Source organism: Lycorma delicatula, chromosome 9, assembly GCF_047948215.1.
Source record: "Lycorma delicatula isolate Av1 chromosome 9, ASM4794821v1, whole genome shotgun sequence".
NCBI classification, from domain to species: domain Eukaryota; kingdom Metazoa; phylum Arthropoda; class Insecta; order Hemiptera; family Fulgoridae; genus Lycorma; species Lycorma delicatula.
This window is the reverse complement of record NC_134463.1, coordinates 90,419,944-90,442,468: the sequence shown is the minus strand read 5'-3', so window position 1 is coordinate 90,442,468 and position 22,525 is coordinate 90,419,944. Positions and strand designations below refer to the sequence as shown.

General features: G+C 30.9%; 1 protein-coding gene across 3 annotated transcripts in view; it reads right to left on the bottom strand.

Moving 5' to 3' along the window:
- The window catches only part of dsb (scavenger receptor class B member debris buster), a 397,095-nt gene that overhangs the window by 130,340 nt on the left and 244,230 nt on the right, over positions 1-22,525 (bottom strand). The window contains exons 1-2 of one of the 3 annotated variants that reach the window (XM_075374395.1): positions 15,491-15,590; positions 2,277-2,741 (exon numbers count right to left, since the gene is read on the bottom strand). The exons of the other annotated variants lie outside the window; for them this stretch is intronic. Of the exons in view, the coding sequence (XP_075230510.1) occupies positions 2,277-2,616 (340 nt within the window). The 5' untranslated portion in view covers positions 2,617-2,741; positions 15,491-15,590. Of the gene's footprint in view, positions 1-2,276; positions 2,742-15,490; positions 15,591-22,525 lie in introns of those variants that run through there. 3 annotated transcript variants of the gene reach the window in all.

Here is a 22,525-nt window from a genome sequence, read left to right as displayed (position 1 = left end):
AGTAAAAGAACTTTTTACTTGTCTTATCTATTGTATTATTGTTGTTAATACAAGACTAGTGGTTAAAAATGTTAAGAGTTGCGGTCAAGCTATGTCTTTTGTAAATGGGACTGAATTCTGCTTTTCCATTCTATTTATCTACCTGTGATTAAATCCTAACGAGGACTGTAAATTTTGTTTTGTATATCATCTCTGTTTATTATTATTATTAACATTTATGATTATTTGTTTATTATTGACATTTAATATTATTATTGTTTACTGTTGCTATTATTGCCATTCTAATTATTATTGTGGGATTTTTCTTGTCTGTTATTATTATTGTGGTTGTGATTACTATACTTTTTTTTATTATTTGTTTTATGATTTTTGTACTACTATTATTACTATTGTCATTATTATTGATTTGTCTGGTTTTTACTTATGTTTTAAACCAATAAATTGTAATTATACAAACATTCTGTCAGTCTCTCAGTATCCTGATCGAGCCGCGAACATGTGACAATAGCCTTTACGTTTCAAAACAAATTTTTAATCGATTGGCATTAAAAAGACAAAGTAAATCTTAAATAAATAAATCTTGCAAAATTAAGGTGTTTGAAAATATGGTGATTCTTCGAGAAGGTTGTAAGATACGGAAATCTGATTCAAAGGAAATCTAAAAGAATGAAAAACAATTTATGGAAAATATTTGGTCGTGCAAAGGATGACACACTTAATAAATGTAAATTCCGCTTCCACAATTACACTACGAATTAACAAAAATAATCCATGAGAGAGGATCAACTTTCATAGATGAATATTTTAAGGATCTGTGATAATAGAATTATCAAACCAAATTCCCCTTTTTTATATAAGAACAAAATCTAAAATAAAAAACATATTATGATAAAGTTATGAAAAACTTAAATCAGGAATAGAAATTTAAAACTTACTAAATCGGGATTTAATGAAGAAAAAATTAAAAGAAAGAAAAGGTTTTCTACAAAGTACAAATTCCAAAACGAAAAAGAGTAGTAACAAAAGAATCTGGGAAAAACCAAGCGAAAGATTTAAAATAATCTGACATGAAAGGAAGGAAAATTGCTAAGAAAAGTATTAAACTTGTTCCAGGGCTGGTCAAAAAGGAAAAATAAAATTCTACATTATTCAGGTCATCGAAAATGGTTGCAGAAATAAAAAAAGTCATATTTTTCTAGGTAATTGAGAGAAAGTATTAACTGGAACTGTAAAATAATCTGGGATAACATTAAGTATTTTAAGATGTGATCCGCCTCTGCATCACTGTCAGTCAGTGCAATGGCGACAGTTCAGCAAAAAGCACAGTGCATTTTGTGGTCAGCGAAGTATAAATCAGTTACAACTGTTCAATGGACTTTCCGGCGTGTTTTTGGCAATGATCCCCCTCATGCAAACAACATTAGACATTGGTACGAGCAATTTAAGGAATCTAGCAATATGGAAGTGAAACGTCCCCTGGACGGCCCAAAACGAGTGACGAAGCAGTTCTTTAAGAAAAATTGTTTAAGAAGCCCTAAAAAATAAATTTCCAGGCGAAGTTTACAGTTAGGAATTCCAAGGACAACTATTCAGAATGTGCCTAGGCGTTCGACGCGCTCGCAATGAAAGATTCCCAAATCGTTGGATTTGTAGGCCCGGTCCTGTGTTGTAGCTTCTGAGAAACCCAGATTTGACATCTCTAGATTTTTTCAAAGGGGATACGTTAAAAACATTGTCTACAGTGAAAAAATCAGGGATGTACAGCATTTAAGATAACGGATTACTACTGATATTGCCACAGTTACGCCTGAGATGATCCAGTGGACCGGAGCAGAAGCCGATTATTGGCTGGATGTTTACAGAGCGATCAACGGAACTCATACTGAAATATTTTAAGGTATGTAAAGAAATTCCTGAGTTGTTGAATTAAAAAAAAAAAAAATACTCGTTTGATTATCTCTAGTAGTTTCTTAGATACAATTTTATTTTTAAAAATTGCTACAACCTTTTTCGATGACCTGTATATAGATTGCGTCAGTAGCGGGTGCATATCCTAGTCTAGGTAGGATAAACAAAGAATCTACCCCGGCATCTGCCTGAGTGGATCAAGGGAAATCGTGGTAAAATCTTGATATAGGCTACATAGTTAGAAAATAAAAAAATAAAAATTGTTAAATTATTTTAATAATTGCATAAATGTTAATAGTACAACGTATTACGTACATAAAAATAATTAAACATTAGCAGATAAAAATAAAGAAAATTGAAAAAGATACCTTTAAAAAATTTTAGAAGATAATAAGTAACACAAAACTGTTCTTCCTGCGAAAACAATTCTTGTATATTTGCTTTTGTTAAATAACAAACAATTGGAATTGCCGGTTGTTGAACCGGTAATGGAGATTCAAGTGGACTACATGAACGAAGTAACTTATCCAACTTGCATTGACATTCGCCAAGAGATATTCCTAAACTTGTTATTTCTTGACTCAGTTCACGTAAAACAACTAAAATTTCTTCAACATCCGCGTTCCGACATTGAGAACATATTTGTTCATTATAAATACAATATTTACCTCGTTTTAAATCACAATACATGCAATCACTTTCCTCCATAATTGTTAATGTAAGATGTATTAAATAAAATATTTTAATAACGAAAAATTTAGATTTTTTTTTCTTTGATTTATTAAATAGTTAATATTTCACTTTACTTTTATTGCAGCATAGTCCGAGAATAGCTATTATAATAAAACAAATTGTTAATATTAAAAAAAAAAATCATCACCTCATGTATGAAAAATATTAATTAAAAATCAATTGTTGAACAGAAATAACGACCTTAAAATTTAGAAGATTTAGAACAATAAAGATTAGTTTAGTCGACATATATATTAATACTCACATGGTAGTAATGGACCGAGTGAAGAAATAAAGTAAAAGCAATAAAGTATTGACCAAAAAATAATTGTTTTCGGTCCGTTTATTACTATACCAATGTAAATGAAAGACTACTATCATACTACACTGCAGTCAATATTCAGTAAGATAATAAAGTTTTACAATAGGCAAATCTTTTTCAAATTAATCAGGCAGTTCAATAAGTACGGAAAGCATGTGCGTTGTGTGAAAACAAAATATTTTCACCTGATATTGTTAAATACAGCCCAGTTTAAATGACTACCTCGTAGTTCTATTTTTATTTAAATACGCTTTCGTGATTTCTTCGACTTTGAAAAACAACATCTTCAATTTTATTACATCCAATTTTAAATTAAATAATAGCTATTAAATAATATATATTATGATAATATATAATTTTTACGTATGTAATATAAATATGTAATTGATAATTGGTAAAAAAAAAAGCTGAAGATATGTAAAAGCCACGAGAACACGTCCTAAAAAAATTTGGAAAGCGTTTTGAATATTTTATTTTCCCGTTTAGTTAGCGCTATAGCAATTCTACAGATCTAGAAGAGAAAGTATTGTAATCGGTCCAATTTGGGCATATGCAGATTTCACCGGATCTTGACCTAAAGAACCCAAAAAACCGGATGGAAATTTTCCGGATGTTAGTATGTAGGAGTGTATGTTCGATATTAGGTATCGTACCCTAAATCACTTTACATTTCCGGAACTACTGGAACGATTTTGACAAAACTTAGTCAGATTGCTTCTATATATGGGGAAATTATGCCATTAAATTTTTAACTTAAAAGGTCAAGGGGATGAGGCTGTAGAGCAAGGTGACCCTCAGTATCTCAAGATTTCGTCTGATTAAGGTGATACGTTTCTTACCCACACTTGTTAACAATTAAAAAATAATAATATTTGCAAAAAGATTTTTGTAAAATCCTATCCCCACCTCAAAAAATGCTGTTGTAGTCGTCTGTTATGTTGTGACGTCACAGGCGAGCGGTAGAGTTAAATAAATGAATAATATTAAAGTGTTAAAAAGTAACTCGGTTTAGCCAGGTCGAGAACTCTATCGCCCGGTCGATTCGGTACTGGTGCGTTCAGTTTGCGGCAACACCAAACAGCCGAACGTACAAGCGAAATTTGTTCTATGTAAGTTGTGAAATTACATCAGTTTAGTTAGTGCCGCCACATTCTCGCGAATTAAATACGGTATGCGAGCGCGCTTTAGTTAAAATCATTGAATTAAATAGATGATAAAATATATTTAAATAAAATGATAAATTAAGTTCTGTGTGTGTGTAAGCCGTGTACAGAAACAACTCACGATAAATATATATATATATATGATAAAATCAAGATTCAGATGTTTTTAACAAATCTGAATTCAAATATTAATAATTTCAACGAAAATAATGTACCTAGATCATTATTTAGCGTATGAGATCGTTCTATCCGCTGTTTACATTAAATATAGATAAATGGAATTCATCAGAAAAAAAAGAAATAGAAATATGAAAATCGAATAAAACAGAAAAATATGAAAATAATGTAATATTATTATGTTAGCCAACGTACCAACGTAAAGTTGAACACACGAATTTTTAAAAAAAAATATTGTTAAGAACATTTGTTTTTGTTTAATTTGGTAGAATTTACAAACTTACGTAAAGAAAAGAATATTTTCACGTTTAAAATTGTACAAAAAAAAAACAACTAAAATATATATGTATTTTGGCGTTCACATATTGTTTTTGAAGAAAAAAGATCGTATCACTTACGAAAACGTTAAAAATAAATGATTGTACCGGACCAGCTGTTGCGTAACTGTTTTACAGCTCATATTAAAAAAAAAAGATAAATAGATCTACATTGGTCATATTTGCGATTTATACAATTAGATTATGTCATCATTATTGTTTTTTATCATGGAAAAAGAAAAATGTACTAATTACGACATCGAGATTTTTTTTTATCATGAAAATGATTTGGATGATTCACAAATAATAAATAAATCATATTTTCAAAGTTTTCACAACTACCTTTTATTCATGAAAAATTTAATTTTTTTTTAAACTTGTGAATTCGACATTTAACTGTTATAAACTGTTTAATTACCTAAAATAATTTTCATACTTACCGATTTGATTTCAATAGTCCATAATATTGCATGAAATAATTTAATTAATTAATTATAGTTAGAAATTATTTTCAATAACTTTTTTATCTGATAACTTACTTGATGAATTAAATTAAGTTTTGTTTGTCAACTCGGAAAAAATGACGTACTCCGTCAGCCATTTTATTTTATTTTATACCTATTATCATTCCCTCGATTTAGGAAATTATTTGATAATTATTACAAGAAAGTTGATGGATCCGTTATGGGGTTACAGAGACACGATAAAGAAGTTTTTCGAACATGGCACTGTTTATAAAATAACTATTATACGTAATTTTAAGAACAGCTTACCAAAATTCCACATTTTACTTCCTCAAGCCCTTTCGGCTATTCTGTCATCTTCAGGAGAAATTTATAATTTATAATTAACATATATAAAGATGTAAAATTCACATAATAAAATTAAATACATAACAATTGATAGTAATTTTGTAATGTTAAAGCCATAATTTAAAGTAACTACGTCCGTTTTATAAGAGTATAACAATTGTTATGAATTCTATAGATTGTGGAATGAGTTTAGCCAACTTAATTAATTGTTGTCGTACGATTGGTCATACCAATATATCGTAATTCGCAATCTTCACATTTTAGACAGTATACACGCTATCCATTCATGTTATATTTATTTCCAGTTATTTAGAATTTAGTTGGATCTGTATTATTTATATAATTTATGATTTTATTATTTTTTTTTTTTGTTTGTCTTCAGTCATTTGACTGGTTTGATGCAGCTCTCCAAGATCCCCTATCTAGTGCTAGTCGTTTCATTTCAGTATACCCTCTACATCCTACATCCCTAACAATTTGTTTTACATATTCCAAACGTGGCCTGCCTACACAATGTTTTCCTTCTACCTGTCCTTCCAATATTAAAGCGACTATTCCAGGATGCCTTAGTATGTGGCCTATAAGTCTGTCTCTTCTTTTAACTATATTTTTCCAAATGCTTCTTTCTTCATCTATTTGCCGCAATACCTCTTCATTTGTCACTTTATCCACCCATCTGATTTTTAACATTCTCCTATAGCACCACATTTCAAAACTTTCTAATCTTTTCTTCTCAGATACTCCGATCGTCCAAGTTTCACTTCCATATAAAGCGACACTCCAAACATACACTTTCAAAAATCTTTTCCTGACATTTAAATTAATTTTTGATGTAAACAAATTATATTTCTTATTATTAGTGGTACATAATGTCTTTAAATTAAATTATTTATATATTTTATTAAATTTTCTATAGTTTATATTATATTCTATTTTTACATATTCGTTTTCTGGGTTATTATGTTTTAATTTTATTTTTTCTCTTATATAAATATTTTTTTAATTTGAAGTATAATCTATTTATTAAATTATCATTATATCCATTCGATATGGCAATGTACTTAATATTATATAATTTTATAGTATAATGTTTAAGATACTGGATTGCTCTGTATATTAAGGACTTGAAAGTGGCAATTTTTTGGTTACATGGATGAAAGGAATTAAAGTGAATTATGGTATTTTGTCGGGTTGATTTCCTATATATGTGTATGTCTAATTTATTAATATTGAAGTCATACAATAACATTGTATGGTGTAGGCAGTCGCTTTTTGTCACAGTATAGGAGTTTATGTGATTTCGGACATTCTGCATCCACCATGTGAAAGAGATATTACGTACATCGAGTCCAGTATGCTTAGCCTTTATTTCCAGTAAGCGTTTAACTCAGAAAAACTGCAGTAATATTTCATTTACAGTAATACATATTATTAATTTTTCTTTTCTACGTTTTTCCAACTTATGGGATTGAGCAATAGTATTATCTTAAATAAAGATAGGACCAATACTACAACGAACTAATTATAATCTTTAGACATTTTTAAGTAATAAAGAGTGTTCCAAAATGAGCTGATATTTTAATTTTTAATAAAACAAATTTTTTATTTGATAATTGATAATATTTTGCTTTATTAGAAAGTAGTGACATGGAGATTATGCGTGATACAAAACATCTGACAAATGAGCGTCCCGACCTTGGCTGCACGTGTGCACTCTTTTGAAAACACGTTGTCATAACTGCTGGGAAAAGTCGTCGAATTTCCTCTTTGCATGGTTTTATTGTCAGTGTGGCATTTTGCACTATCTTGTTGAAACCACACATCTTCCACATCCATATAATTAATTTTAGGCTATAAATTTTTAAAATCATCTCACGATATCGAACTCCATTGACGGTACCGGCATCTCTATTTTCATTTTTGAAGAAGTAGGTCCAAAAAATTACCAGCCCAATATCCGCACAAAATCGTAACCCGTCGAAGATGTGTAAGAAATTCTTCAGTCTTTTTTTGGATTTTCTGATCTCCAATTCGATAATTTTGTTTATTGACACAACCGGTAAGAAGAAAATGTGCCTCATCGTTAAACATGATTTCTTTTTTTAAAAACTCGTTATCAACTCGTTATATTATTATTTTTACAAATTCAAAGCTTTGTTCGTGTACTTTTCCACAAATTAACCTCAATGTTCACCGACGACAGCATATAAAAATCTCTACTCCGGTTTTACCGCGAAAAAAATGGCGGAAATTTAAAAATATCCGATCATTTTGAGGCACTCATAATTTTCAGTCAAGAAAATCGAAATATCTATATACGTTTATGTATACTTAATTACTTTTAATTAATTAAATTAAAAAGCCGAAGAGATTAAAAACAGCCTGTTCTGACTAATGAGAAGCAGGTCCGGCTCAAAGCTGAAGAAGAGTAGGCTTATTTTGTCAGTCGTGCCTTCTATTCTGTTATACGCGGCACCGGCTTGGGCGGATGCCCTTTCTATAAAGAAGAATGAGAAAGCGTTGACCTCCTTGCAAAGGCGGGCGGCTTTGCGTGTAATCTCGGCATACCGGACTATTTCAAGCAGGGTGGTTGAGGTTATTGCGAGTTTTATGCCCATAAGAATTAAGGTCACCCAACATGAGAGCATGCCAAAAAGGGAAGCCTTTAAGCTGGCCATTCTTCTATGGCCAGTCTAAAGGCTTCCCTTGGCGGGCTAGATGGACATTCAAAATTTAAAGGTTTTTAAGCCCAAGACGAAGTTTATGCTTCTCAAGGTGCAGAAAAATTATCGTACAGAAGAAACCCCCACGTTAAGTATAAAGGCTGTGTAATCAGCCGAATGAGTGTTCATAAGTACATAGGTTTGCTTGATGAGAAGTTGCTGTTTAGCAACCACATTAGGTAAGTAGCGGCGGTCGCCGTCTCAGTGATGCACAAACCTAGGAGGATTGCTCGGAAGGACTATGGATTGTCTGGCTGTCAAACGCACATGGTGTATCGAGGTATCTTCGAAAGCATGATTCTTACGCGGCGCCCGTTTGGGCGCAAAGGTTGGTTATGAATAGAGCACTTGTCAAAATTTAAGGAGTGCACAGCGCAGAGTTGTATGCACTATTGTTCTTAAAACAACATCCTATGTGGCTACCACCGTATTGGGAGAGGCTCCCCAATCGATTTAGTGGTGAAAGTTCGGGCAGCTATGAAGAGGCCTCCCGGCCTCTTCGTAGTATTTGGGATGCGGTTTCGGGCCGGGCCAGTACCGGAACGGAACGGTGATCACAATGCACCGAATCTAAATTTCGTTCAGTTGCCCATCTCCCGCCTGCGGAAAAGGCTGCAGAGCCTCGCGATGGAAGCATGGCAGCTGGAATGGGACACCAACGACTAAGGGAAGATCCCTGTACAATTTTATACAGGATCTGGGGGGATGGTATGCCTCGAGTTCGTTTTTAAGGACAACGGGTGCTCACCAGCCATGTTAATTGTAACCAATATCTGTTTCGGTTCCGCCTGGCGGCTGATGAACTGTGCGTCTGCGGGAAGGTCCAGTCAAATGAAAACCTGATGTTTGACTGCCCTTCTCGGGGGGGGGGGGGAGCAGGGACCGGGTACACCCTGGAACTTAGAGGTTCAAGGGGAAAATTGGCCACTCACAAGCGGCGAGTCAATCTGGCGAAAGCTGCATTGTCGGACCGTGTGAGAGTTCCTTGATGCGGTTGCTATGTTTAACCGACATCAGTAGTTTACTTACGGGAAAGACTCCGAACACACTACTGTGCGAAGCTAACCTTGAGATATATGGCTGACCACCAGCCAATTAGAGCTCCAAGCGCTTTAATAAGGTGGACAGGTACTTGCTGGCATTCAGCGACCTAGTTGTGGCAGCGAATTGTTGTCTTGACAAAGTAAATTTTAATTTATGGATGTCATATATATTATTAGTAGTTGACGGGGTACGCCTACCCATTTTCGTAAATATATGACAAGTGAGCGGTTGGGACACGTAAGTCGGTGGAGTATGGCACCGCGCTTAGTCCGCTCACGCTGTTAGGTAAGCTTAGGTTTTCAGGTCCTTAGCACAAAAGAAGCTGAATGCAGAATCTGGAGCCACGACTAAGCAAAACCTAAAAGGACGCTCGTCAAGAAGAGGGGTGTTGAGCGGGAGTATTTGATTGCTAAAAAGAAAATCTCTATGACCGAGGCGAAAATTATGACCGGATAGCGAACGGGTGACGGACAGCCCCCTGCGTAACTGTCGTTCATCCGCTTGCGTGGATGAGCAATGGTGATGAAACACGGGGAGTCTGGATCTCCCGAGCTTGAAGGTACCTCCCGGAGCTATGTAATGCTTAATTGTGGGTCCAGCCCCGGGAGAGGTTTTGGTGGGATAGAAGGTTTAGGTTTAGGTTTTAGGTGGTTTAGAAGGTGCGTATGTGTGCCTGCGCCCAATGCGCAGGCACACATACGCACTTTAACATCATCTTGTGGAACCTGTAGCGAGTCCGACACTGTCCGTAAATGGGGTTCCTCCGACTCACCAGAAAAAAATTTAATTAGTGATTTTATTTAAAAAAAGACAAGACAGATTCAACAAAATTAATTTTTCGCCGACTAAAAACCCGAGATCAAATAAACCCGGGCTAATAACTAAAATACATTCTCAATTTTTGTTTTATACCCTAGTAACCGGCAAATATTACATATAAATTAAAAAACTATCCACAATTTACAAACCTGTAATTTGGTGCCGATTTCCAAAATTTTGAAAGAATTAAAAAAAATTTAATATATTTTTAGTTTTACTCTGATTTATTTTCAATTTAAATTTAACTTTTGCTACATTATGCATTTTATTACGAATAATATTATTATTATTTAAAACATGAATAGAAACAAAATTAATAAAAATAAAATTCGTTTACAATTAAAACGATAAAAACTACTTCTCGATAAAAATAAGTAACAGAAATGGAAAAATAAATCATATGGACACTGCTAACGGGTGGTAAGAATCACTTATGGCAGTGATTCCCAAAATGTGCGCCGCGGCGCCCAAGGGAGCCGCGAAATATTGTAAAAGCTTCATTATTAATTGAACCAAGACATTTATAATTATTTATTTAATGTTAATAAAGTAAAAAAATAATGAAGGTACACGAGTTTTATTTATATTTATCTCTTACGAGTAGTCATACTTTTAATTATGGTAGAGGACCACGGAACAATTTTAATTGAAAAAGGGTGCCGCGACTAGGAAACGTTTAGGAACCACTGAGTTATGGGAATGCGGCAATCAATATTAATTATTTATTCTAAATTTTCCGAATAGTTTTCTTGAATATTAAAACATCTATTACGTTATAAACATTCAGTAATAATGAATTTTCAAGAATTGAATAATATAGTTTTTTAATTTTTCTTTTAAAAAAAACTTCCACAAATTTGAAATCGATTAAAATTTTCTCAATGAAAAAATTTGTATTTTAAACATTATTTTATTACTTGGTCTTTGATTTAATTATGGTGTTACAATGATAAAAGAAATAATTAGTATTATTATAATTTGTTTAATGTTTAAGTATTATACCTTTTAATGTAATTTTTAATTTAATTGTTAATAATAATTAAAACGCAGATAATAACTCCATTTTTTGACCTTAAATATGTCATATTATTTCATCCGTAAATAAATGTAAAAACATTGACATAAGGCCACGGTCATAAGAAATAATAACTTTTTTTATAATCATTGTATAGACTTTTGTTATATATAACGTCTGCTACGTAAAATGATAATAAATGTATGTATTTATACGTTTCTTAATTTAGAGCTAACTATAGTTTTATATCGTTGGAAGTTATATATGCGCGTATAATTCCTTATAGTTATAAAATTTGGAATTTAAATTTTATATTTTAAAACCTTAAAATCTGTATACTATTATATAAGGTCCATAACTAAAATATAAAAAAAACATTATCTAATTAAAGGGATAATTAATAAATTAACAATTATCAAATTCATTTGACTAATTATATTGAAGGCAATTTGCATATCGTAACAGTATAAAACCATAAATCATTATTTTAGAAGAGGATTTGTCAGTAGATCAAATCAAATACAATCAACAATTTATGTCAATAGGTCATACATATTTATATAAATCAATCTAATTTTTATTATGAAAAAGTTGAGTTTTTATTTTAATTGAGACATTGTTATACAATATCCTCTTTGGACATTAGCATAATAGTTTTTTGTCGCATAAATAATATGGTGACCTTGATCCTACTCAATCGATCGGCCAAATTCTGATAATTCAAAAGTTTCTGCTTGTCTGGTCGAACAGTTTTGTATTGTTCAATCGCATACTTGTACGTGCTAAATTTCAAAGATGGCGAATGTTATTCTCGAGGTAATTTTGAGCCTGTTTTTTTGGATGTCTTAGCTACATTAAAGCCTTGTGACACTTCCGGTTGACACCCCCCCTCGTTCATAACCCCGATGGGCATTAACGGGAGTCGTCTTTCACTCTTTAACTTTTTATACCTCACAGTAATAAGCCAGGCGTCGTTGAGATACCACTGATATAAATGCCTCTGTAGACATTTACATTAGTGGTTTATAAACTCAGCTTTAGCCTTCGCTGCAGGCCTCATCCGGACATCTTGAATGTACTACATCGTTGCCCTCTGAACTAGCTAACCGAGTTCGCGGAAGTAAGAATCCCGCACCTAGTTCTACATTTTATAGAGCCAATTTGTGTGTAAATGTCTCATAAATTCGAGGCAATTGAATAATAAAATACCACCAAAAATGTTCGCAACAACGAAATTTATTCCTAGTTCCCTTAGTGAACTCAACTTCAGTTCATATCCTTGACTTAGTTTCATTATGGACTCCGGTCTAGTCTACCAGGGACATTAAAGAAACAGAGAAAAAAAATTGTTTGGGATTTAGTAGATTGTAGGTTAAGTAACCCACCGGGTTGGTCTAGTGGTGAACGCGTCTTCGCAAAGCAGCTAATTTCGAAGTCGAAAGTTCCAACTTTCAAGTCTTAGTAAAGGCAGTTACTTTTATACGGATTAGAATACTAGATCGCGGATACCGGTGTTCTTTGGTAATTGGGTTTCAATTAACCACACATTTCAGAAATGGTTGACCTGAGACTGTACAAGACTACACTTCACTTACACTCATACATATCATAATCATTTATCCTCTGAAGTAATACCTGACGGTGATTCCTGGAGGCTAAACTGGGGAAAAGATCGTAGGTTAAGTAGCACAAGAATCCTCTCTCAGTGGGATAATGAAAATTAAAAATTTTCTCTTAAGACTTCCTAAAAAGGTCCTGATCACTGACAATAAAATAAATTTTTCTTCGAAAAAATAAAATTGTTAAAACTTAAAAATAATACATTTAATTTTTATCTAAAATCTGACTTTTAGAATTTTCGGTTTCAGGAAGTTTTTAAATCTTTAAAAAGTCTAAATCATTAACTTACTAAACTTAGATTTCGTGTAATTAATTAGAAAAGTTGTGATTTAAAGAAGAAAATAGTATTGTTTATTTTTAATTTATTGCAGTATTTTTTAAGCCGGATTTTTTAAAGTTTATTTTATTGTACATATTATTTAGATTTATTCAAAATTTTTTTAAGTCTACAAAGAAAAATCTGTAATAAAAAAGCTGACAACTGTCCTACAACTGCGGGTTGTTTCTGATACACAACTTAACACATATACGCACTAATTAATTAAAAATATTTACAATTTCATTTAAATATAATATTTTTTCGTTTAGTTAATTCAATGATTAAAAACAAAGTGTTGGCGCATACCGTATTTAATTCGCACGGATGTGGCGGTACTTGCGGCGACGGTAGGCACTAACTAAACTAATGTAATTTCATAACTTACATGGAAAAAAGTTCGCTTGTACAGTCCGCAGACCGGTGTACCCGTGAGGCTTAACGCAGTAGGTACCGAGTCAACCAGGCGATCGAGTTCGACACCCAGCTAGACCAAGTTACCTTTTTTACACTTTAAATATTATTCATTTATTTAATTATACCGTTCACCAGTGACGTCACAACATAGCAGACGATTACAACAAAATTTTTTGGGGTGGGGGTACGATTTTGCAAAAGTTTTTTTGCAAATATTATTATTTTTTAATCGTTAACAAATGTGCCTAAAAAAAAATATGACCTTAATTAGGCGAAATCTTGAGATACTGAGGGTGACGTAGCACTGCACTTGACCTTTAAGTTGAAAATTTAATGGCATCAATGCTCCATATAAAGAAATAATCTAACCAAGTTTGGTCAAAATCGGTTCAGTAGTTCTGGAGATATGAGGCGATTTAGAGGCCAATACCGAATACACACACGTACATTAACATTGGGAAAATTTCCATCCGGTTTTTTGGTCTTTTGGGTTCCTTAAGTGTTAAAACGTCAAGATCCGGTGAAAACCGCAATGCCCAAACTGGACCGATTACAATACTTTCCCTTCTAAAGTTATAGCGGTATCTAGACGGGCAAGTAAAAATACGCTCTTAAAAAACGTGCAAATTAATAACAAAAAAAATAAAAAAAAACAAAAAATGGAAAGTACTATAACTAAGGATTAGTTAAAGCTATCTGTATATTGCTGGTATATATATATATATATTATTTTTTACACAAATGTTTTCAGTTAACGTTTAAGAAATTTTTAAAATTAATACCTCTGAATTTTAGAAAGAAATCAGACTAAAAAATATCATTACTTTATAATAATCCGATCCTAACAAACGATGATAATAAACAAAAAGAAAAGTATCAATTACAAAACTTCATGATTTTTCAGGTAAAAACCCTTAACGGGTCTACCAGAGGAACTTCCTTCCATGATATACATAGAAATCGTTTCATTTTGTAAATCTAAAGCTTGAAATAATTAAAAAAAAAAAAGTCTGGCAAATCGAATCGAGAACTGCTTCGTTTTATTAATTAGTTAAAAATTCGGAAAATTCCTTTTTTTTACGATCTGTATATTCAGATTTCAAATCAAAATTATACACCTTAAATAAAAAAAAGTATTTTTATGGTTTTACTAGCAAAAAAAAAAGCATTTTATAGATAAATACACGAGAGAGAATCATGGCTTAACTGTGATTTACTATGGTACTAAATAAGATTTATTATAACTAAAACAGGTAGAGCCACCGCTAATTCTTTTAAAAATATGTTGGTCTACAACAATGTGACATGTAATTTCTAACAGAAAGGATTTTTTATTGCGTTTTTTATTCTATCGTTATTAAAATTACAAATTACTCAAAATAATTTAATAAAAATGAACCATAACGGAATTGTTAAAATAATCAGTTCAATAAAAGAGAAAAATAAATTTACGGGTAGCCAAGCAATCAATTTTTAAATGGTTAAAATATTGAAAAGGCTTTAAAAATTAAATACTCCTACAAGGCTGATAAATTTTTCTTAAATATACTTAAACATTTTTTATTTTTTATTAACTGATAAAAAATTCATTTATTATTATTTTCAGAAATAAATTGAAATTCTCAAGAATGAAAAACAAACGATTTAACAAGATATAAAACTAACATTTTTTTTTTCATTAAATTGTTCATAAATTATAATTCTTCATAAACAAGTTTTATCATTTCGTAATGGTTACTAAATAATTAATAATTCGTAACGTGTGATAGCAGTCATAAATATTAGCGAATTAATGTACAATACATTTACTTAACTAAATATGTAAAAAAAAATCCGAATTAATACTAAAAATAATAACTATTTTTAATACTTTACCGTTAAAAATAAAAATTTCAATCATCATTATTATAATTAAATTATAAAATAAATACTTAAACATCTACATAATATAATAATAAATTAAAGATTTTTTATACTTAAAAGATTTAAAATCAATACTCAAAAAATAAATAAATATGATTAATAAATCTAATAATATGTGGTAATGATTTTTTTGTTATAAAATAAAATTAAAAAAAAAAAAAATAAATAAATAAAACACGCACAAGTATTCACAGGCACTGATTAAATTAACGATTAAAATTAACACAGTACATTTTTGCGAAAATAAAGATGACGAATGTTAAAGATGTTACTTGGACAAATAACTGAATATTACTAAATTAATAAATTATAATAATATTATTAATTAAATATGACAACGATAAGGGTATAAATCGTACTCTAAATGAACGTCAGTACTATATTACATGCGGTTCTATTTATCTCTATAACGATGAGAACTTTGACTCCTAATAATTAGAATAAAAGTTATCGTATTATCCGAGATTATTAAGATTAAATAAATTTTATGACTATAAATTATTAATACGAGACATTAATTTGTCAAGAGTTATAATCTTATATATATATATATATATTCATTTATAAAATTTATATATTCATTCATTTTTATATATTTATGTTTGTACCGTGTACGCGTTCCTATACCATTCACCCGATTGCGATGAAACTTTCGTGAAATGTTGTGCGCACGCCCGTGAAGGTTTCTGAATTAGTTTGGACCAGCTATGTAGTGCGGGGTTGAGATCCTTCAAAAAATTGTATTTATGGTCCGATTTGGCTCATATTCAGAATATATATTAGTTACGTGAAAAGAAATATTTTTGTAAAAAATGGACTCGCTAGGTGGCGCTGGGATAGAAATAATTCGAAAAATTGTATTTATGGTCCGATTTTGTTCATATTAAGAATATGTACTAGTTACGTAAAAAGAAATATTTTCGCGAAAAAGGGAAGAAGGGAAAAAGGGAAAAGGGTAAGAAGGAAAAAAGGCAACGTTAAATTTTGTAATGTTAAGTCTTTTAATGTTTGATCAAACTTTCACTTGTGTTCGTTTAATCTATATATATGCTCAAATTTAGTAATAGCGAATCATTGCCGGGTCAGCAAGAAATAAACAAATTTAATATACAAAATAAGTTTATCTTAAGCTAATCATAAACTCGACACTCGATGAACTTTTGAGTTTATTATAAAATAATTTGACAAAGGAAATCTGCAAATTCGGTGAAAATATTTTAATTATAATTTATTAATACAAAATAAATTTTATAGTCATTATGAGATTTGTTTTGTTGTTTGTTTATTAAATTATTTTCAGCCTATCATTATTTTTTAAAATAAAGAAGTATTTAAAAATAATTATAGTTCCATAAAAATGCGTAGTAAAATATTTGCTGTTTCATGCTGTTTCATTATTTATGAAACAGCAAATTTTTATTTTCATAAAAATAAAAACTGTTATTTTTATTTTTATGAAATGTTTAGCTTTGTCAACAATTTCGAAGATCGTTTAATATTAAATTTAGAAAAAAAAATTAAAGGGTTAAAGTTAAATTTGATAATCGTTAAATTTTAAATACAGGGTTATCATAAAAGAATGGTGCGGTTTTGAACATGGTTTAAATTAAAACAGAATTACTTACAGTTTTGGTTTTTTATTTTTCAAATTTGTCGTCTCGAACATTTTTTTACATAATTGATAAATTTCAATATGTACGCCCTTAGTCGCTCGACAAATGTCCAAACGATACTCAACTTCTCTCCAAACATTAGTTAACATTTCTTCGTTAATGGTTGTCATTGTTTTATTAATCCTGTTTTTTAAGCGGCTTAGGTCGCGAATTTTTTGTGTATAAACAACGTTTTTGATGTACTCCTACAAGAAAAAATCGCAAGGTGTCAGGTCTGGACTCCTTGGAGGCCAAAGTATGGATCCTTGCCGGCCTATCCATCGATCTCCAAATTTTTCGTTCAAAGCGTCCGTGACCGATGCATTGAAGTGCGGGGGAGCACCATCTTGTTGGAAATGTTTTTCAAGTTGATGAATGTTTTCGAGTTCATCCAGCTGAGGAAAGCAATAATCGGTTAACATGTCAAGATACACAACTCCATTAATTGTTTTTTCAGCAAAGAAGAAAGGCCTTATTACACGATTTTTCATCACACCACACCAAACATTAACTTTAGGCGAATCGCGTTTCTCAATAATTGTTTCTCAATAATTGCGTGTGGGTTTTCAGAGCCCCATATTTGTGAATTATGCCTGTTAATACATCCATTCGCATGGAATGTAGCTTCCTCTGTAAAAATTCTATCGTCTAAAAATGATTCGTTTTCACTTATTGTGTCCAACATTTCAACAGCGAAATTGTAACGTTTTACACCATCAACGGGTTTCAATTCCTGCAGTATCTGGATTTTATAAGCGTGTAATTTCTGTTTTTTTATGTAAAACTTTGTGAACTGTTGATTTTGGAATACCTAATTCGACGCTTCGACGGGGGATGGACTTCCCAGGACTTCTAATTGCCGATTGTCTAATTAGTTCAACCGTTTCGTCGGGTACACTTGGTCTGCCAGTTGATTTCTGTTTCTTAACCGATCCGGTTTCTTCGAATCGTTTGAACCAACGTGTTATGTTATTTTTGTGTGGTGGATCTCTTTCAACGCACGTTGAACTACAATTACGGATTTTAATTCAGCCATCAATAAAACACATTTTGCTTTGTCTTTATCCGAGAACATAGTAACTCACTAAACTCACCGCAACAACAATACAAGAACTGACGTTGTGGTTACAACTGCTGATAAACAAACTTTTGGGTTGGGGCTTTCAGGGATACAAATATAACATCTAGAAATTTCCCTACAATCTTCCTATGAATTACTGAAACCGCACCATTCTTTTATGATAACTCTGTATAAAAAATACATTAGATTTAAAAAAAAAATCGTCCAACAATGATGCTGTCTCGGCATATGCACATAGGTTAAAATTCAACAATTCCTTTCCCAATATTTTTTTGGAAGTTGTAAATAATAATAGTAATAAAAATGTAACATATTTTACAACAATGCAATATTTTCTGACACCCTGTAATTCAAAACCAATGAAATTTAAAATAATAAAATCAATTATAGGAATTAAAAACGGACTGCCAAAAAATTATATATATATATATACATATATAAATTGAACTAAAAAAAAATGACTGTAAATCGAACTAAAAAAAGAACTCAAGTTATGTAAATAAAAGAGTAAACATCGTTTACTCGTAAACAGTATTTAATCAAATAAAATAAAAATTGGTGTCCAATCAACTTCCAGACAGGTTTAATCTGTTTGAATACATTTTCCATGTAGCAATAACAGGCATTTAATGATTAAGTTCTCACCAGGTCTTATATCGATAACCCACCGGGTTGGTCTAGTGGTGAACGCGTCTTCCAAAATCAGGTGATTTGAAAGTTGAGAGTTCCAGCGTTCAGGTCCTAATAAAGGCAGTTACGTTTATACGGATTTGAATACAAGTTCGTGGATACCGGTGTTCTTTGGTGGTTGGGTATCAATTAATCACACATCTCAAGAATAGTCTAACTGAGACTGTACAAGACTACACTTCATTTCCATTCATACATATCATCCTCTGAAGTATTATATGAAAGGTTAAACCGGAGGCTAAACAGGAAAAAGAAAGGTCTTATATCGATAAGAAAATATGGTTGTTCAACGAAAATATTTAAGTGCATTCGGGGGGGGGGCTCTTTAATATAGAATAATTACTATTCAGAATCCCCCTCGACAGCATTTCAATATTTTCATTGAACGACAAAATTTTCTTATCAATGTATAACGTGGTGACAACTTGATCATTAGGCAACCTCAGATGTCTGTTATTTCTACAACCGGAAAAATATATTTAAACAAATAAAATTGTCTGAAAGTTGATTGATCACCCATTTATTTAATTAGATACTACGTAACGATGTTTAATCATATATTTCCATACCTTGTTTTTTTCTTTAATTCAATTTATTTTTTTTAGTGGTCGTGTTTTTTAATTTTTACTTCCTTGTACGAAGTAAAAGAAGTATTGTGAACACACAAGAAGTAAAGGAAGTATCGCGAAAAAATTCGGTTTTTCAGATTTCAACGGAAATAACCATTTTTACCATCCTTGGAATCATTCTGACAAGTTTCGACGTGACGTCTGTACATACTACGTATGTATCTCGCATAACTCAAAAATGATTTGCCGTAGGATATTGAAATATTTGATTTAGGATGGTTGTACGCTTACCATCTAGTTGTACACCTCCCCTTTCGATTGCAATCGACTGGACCAAAAGTGCCCAAAAAAGTCCAAAATCTAAAAAATTTTGATTTTGGACTTTTTCTTAACTTCAGTAATAAGCCCTCATTGAGAACTTTCAATGACACATCATAAGTGTCGTTGACATTATTTTCATTGATTCCAGAGTTATAGCCCAATAAAATTTTAATTAATGTAATATTTGGATCTTACAAGGGGAAGACACATCGGTTCGAATCCGACTTTTCTTTTTTTAATTTAAATATATTGATTTATTAATTATTAAATAATAATTATTACTCATAATTTATTAATTATTAACCTCTGATTGTAAATTTTTTTTACGGTAAATAATAATTCAATAATAGCAATAAAAAATAAAAAAAATATGAAAAAGAAATCAGAAATTAGTGGTGAAATAAATTTAAATGAAGTGCAGAAAAAATGTGTATATGCAATTTAATAGACTTACAAGGAAGTCATACAGTATATGCACTAGATTTGGTGAAACATCTGATTATTTAATATTAATTGAAAATTATAATTTAGAATCGTATTATTTTTATTTATGCATTTGTTTCACTCTACTTGATAATAAATATCACTATAAAGTTTAAAAACCTTCTCCTGTTTCCTTTTTTGTTTTGGTTTTGTTGATGGTTACATCATAATAATTTAAAACACGTAGCATTAGATACATACATAAGACTTATATTTATTTAAAAAGTAATTAAGGAACTTTTACTCTAACCTAATATTTCAGGCAAGATATGATGAATTAATAATTGTATAAATATTTGATGTTAATAAAAACTAATATTTTAGCAGTTGTATAACTGTCCACTTTTAATTAAGAATTGGAGGATCGTATCGCGTAAATGAAATAAGTTTAAATGAAGTGCAGCAAAAATGTGTATATGTAATTTAATAGGCGTACAAGGAAGTCATCTGATGTGTACATCAGATTTTTTAGTTCAATTTATTTATTTATTTTTCTGGCAGCCGTTTTTTTTTAATTTATATAATTCCTTTTATTATTTAATACTCTTTAGTAACTATTGACAAAAATTCACGATTCGAAAACTTATGGATATAACGTATTTAACGTACTGAGCCACAAGGAAACTGTAAACATTTCAATCTATTTATTTAATTGGCTTATACCAATATAAAATTACAAATTTCTCAAGCGATTGAGTTCCTCGAGAGAATTTTTATCGTGCGGATCATACAGCAATTTTCAGGGTTCCAAACAACTAATGACTAAACTCTCCGATTGTCTCACGCGACTCAGTACTGCATGAGCCTGGCCCTTGGCAAAGATGTAGTACCAGATCTACGACAGTTCTATCTAGGAAAATATGAATCTTATTAGTAATTTCTAACCATGTCATTGTCTGTAATAATTTGTTAAACTAAAAAAAAAATATGTATAAAGAAAATCATGATTTTTGGCGGGCAGTTATGTTCGGACGCAGGGCTATTTAAATGAAGGTTGGCATCCCTACTAAATTCTCACATTTTTTATTACTCGTTAGTTCAGGTTGACATCCCTGCCAAATGTTCACTTTGACTGTGACTTGTGTTTGTGACTTCTTTTTAAATGGGAAAAATATAAGGCGCGTTTTGCAGAAAAAATTCTATTTATTATTTAATTATAATTATTATTAATTGTTATTTTACATATATATGTATAATATATTATATTAATTAGCAGACGATTTTATTAATGACATTAAAAGCAACGTTTTTTTGCATATGGCACTATTAACAGAAGAAATTAAGATGTTTGAGTAGTAATAGTAATTATTCTGAGACATTCTTATGTTGTTTCTTGCTGCCAGAAGTTTTAACTATTAAATTATTATTAATTACTCAAAATAACTAATAATCTATTTAATTAAAATTTTACACATTCAAACACGATATAATGTTAAAAAAAAAATAGTGAGGTATTTATTCTATTGTTGCGATAATAAATTTTTGGTAACCCACGGGATTGGTCTAATCTCGTCATCGTAAATCAACTGATTTCGAAGTCGAAGTTAATAGGTTCAAATCCTAATAAAGGTAGTTACTTTTATTTGAATTTGAATACTAGATCGTGGATACCGGTGTTCTTTGGTGGTAGGGTTTCAATTAACTATACGTCTCAGTAGTAGTTGACCTGAGTTTGTTCATAACTACAAATTTACAATTACATTACACTTATAGGTCGCTAATGACTTTAATTGTTGATGCGACTATAAAAAGAAATAATAATAATTTGGTCCTTTTAGAAACAAGTAATATTTAGTTCATTATAAATAATGTAAAATATAAACGAAGAAGTCAAATATAAGAAGAAAAAAAATTAAAGTGAAATATTCCATTTTCATATGTAACCAAACATAAATATAAGGTGTACTTTAAAGGTAAGGCCAAATTCTAGAAAGTGATTCTACTTATCATAATGAAGAAAAATGTGTAGTCAACATAGGTCCGAAAAAGCATATTGTTTTGTCTGTCCGCCATTTTGTGTTAAAAAAAAACGATTTTTCAAGAACGGTTGGCGATAAAAACTTATCCATATAATAAAGACTTGGTGTGGTTTTACTGTATTTACGATAAAAAGAACACAAATTCCATTATTAAACATTAGTTTAAGATAGATATGTTTCTTCAAAACGGCTTCGTGAGTTTTAACAAATTTTTTATTTATCACTTGCTATCTCTTGTTCATTATTTTATTTTAAAATGAGACGAATAATGTACTGGTATGGTATGCGATTAGTAATTTGGTTAATGTGTTTCCTTTCGTGAAAACTATTATAATACTGGCTATCATTAAAATATATTTTATTTATTTATACTTTTATAATAAAGTATTATTATTATTACTAACCAGTTCACTAAGCACAACACTTTCATTATTTTCTTTCT